Source organism: Ornithodoros turicata, chromosome 1, assembly GCF_037126465.1.
Source record: "Ornithodoros turicata isolate Travis chromosome 1, ASM3712646v1, whole genome shotgun sequence".
Taxonomy (NCBI): domain Eukaryota; kingdom Metazoa; phylum Arthropoda; class Arachnida; order Ixodida; family Argasidae; genus Ornithodoros; species Ornithodoros turicata.
The window spans coordinates 59,680,281-59,681,410 of NC_088201.1; the positions used below are offsets into that span (position 1 = coordinate 59,680,281).

The 1,130-nt window shown below is 45.7% G+C and overlaps 1 protein-coding gene across 1 annotated transcript; it reads left to right on the forward strand.

The window, feature by feature from the left end:
* Positions 1-428: 428 nt before the first annotated feature.
* LOC135396606 (uncharacterized) lies at positions 429-848 on the forward strand. Its single transcript, XM_064627695.1, has one exon. The coding sequence runs from the start codon at positions 429-431 to the stop codon at positions 846-848; it is 420 nt and encodes a 139-aa protein (XP_064483765.1).
* Positions 849-1,130: the final 282 nt, after the last annotated feature.

Here is a 1,130-nt window from a genome sequence, read left to right on the forward strand (position 1 = left end):
TCAGACCAACCTTTTTCCGTTTCCCATGCCACATGTGAATGATATTATCAACCAAACAGGTGGTAGCACAACCTTTTCTTGCATCGATCTCTGCAAAGGATTTTGGTAAATCCCTGTAACAGAGGAAACAAAAAAGTACACGGCCTTTGTTACACCGTTTGACTTATACGAGTACAATCGTCTACCATTCGGATGGAAAAATTCCTCTGCGTGGTTCCAAAAAATGATGACATCTGTACTCCAACCATTTATTGGCAAGTTCGTACAAGTCTACATATTCTAGTCTATTCGAGATCAACAGAGGAACATTACCATCATCTCCATATGGTACTACAAGCACTCAGTAATGCCAACCTCCAAATCAACATTAAGAAGAGCGTTTTGTTCAGCTCTATAGTGTTGTTTTCCTGGGCAGGCGAATTGACGGCATGACCAAAACAACTAAAGAGGAATCTGTGGAGAAGATCAAGCACATGACGAAGCCCTACGATGTACACTCCCTGCGTGTGTTCCTTGGACTGGCTGGCCACTTTCGTGCGTTCGTCCAGGATTACGCCGCAAGAACAAGAAGTCTAACGGCTTTACTTCGCAAGGACGTTCGCTTCCACTGGACTACGCAATGCGAAGCTGCTTATCAAGACATTCTTGCAGCAATCACTTCCAACCCCATCTTGACACTACCGGATTTCAAGTTGCCATTTGAGCTGCGTACCGATGCCTCCCACTTTGGAACGGGCGCTGTATTATACCAGCGTGACGTGATGAAATCCGCCGCCCAACAAATGACAGCTATAAGGTACTACTCATACACCTTCAACGACACGGAACTCAATTATAGTACAACATAGAAAGAACTTCTCGCTGTTGTAAAAACCGTTAGGTACTTCAGTACCTTCCTTGATGGAAGGACATTCAACTTATTCACAGATCACCAACCCGTGACACACATCCTCACATCTGACGGCCTCAAGGGACGCCTTGCAAGATGGTCCTCAGAGCCCCAACAATTTGATATGAAGATCCACTATACAAGCCAGGAAAGGTCCTCACAGGCGCTGATGCTATGTCTCGCCTTGGGCTCGAGCATCTCACCGCCGCAATTTTTTCCGATTCACTAATATGGGAAGGCA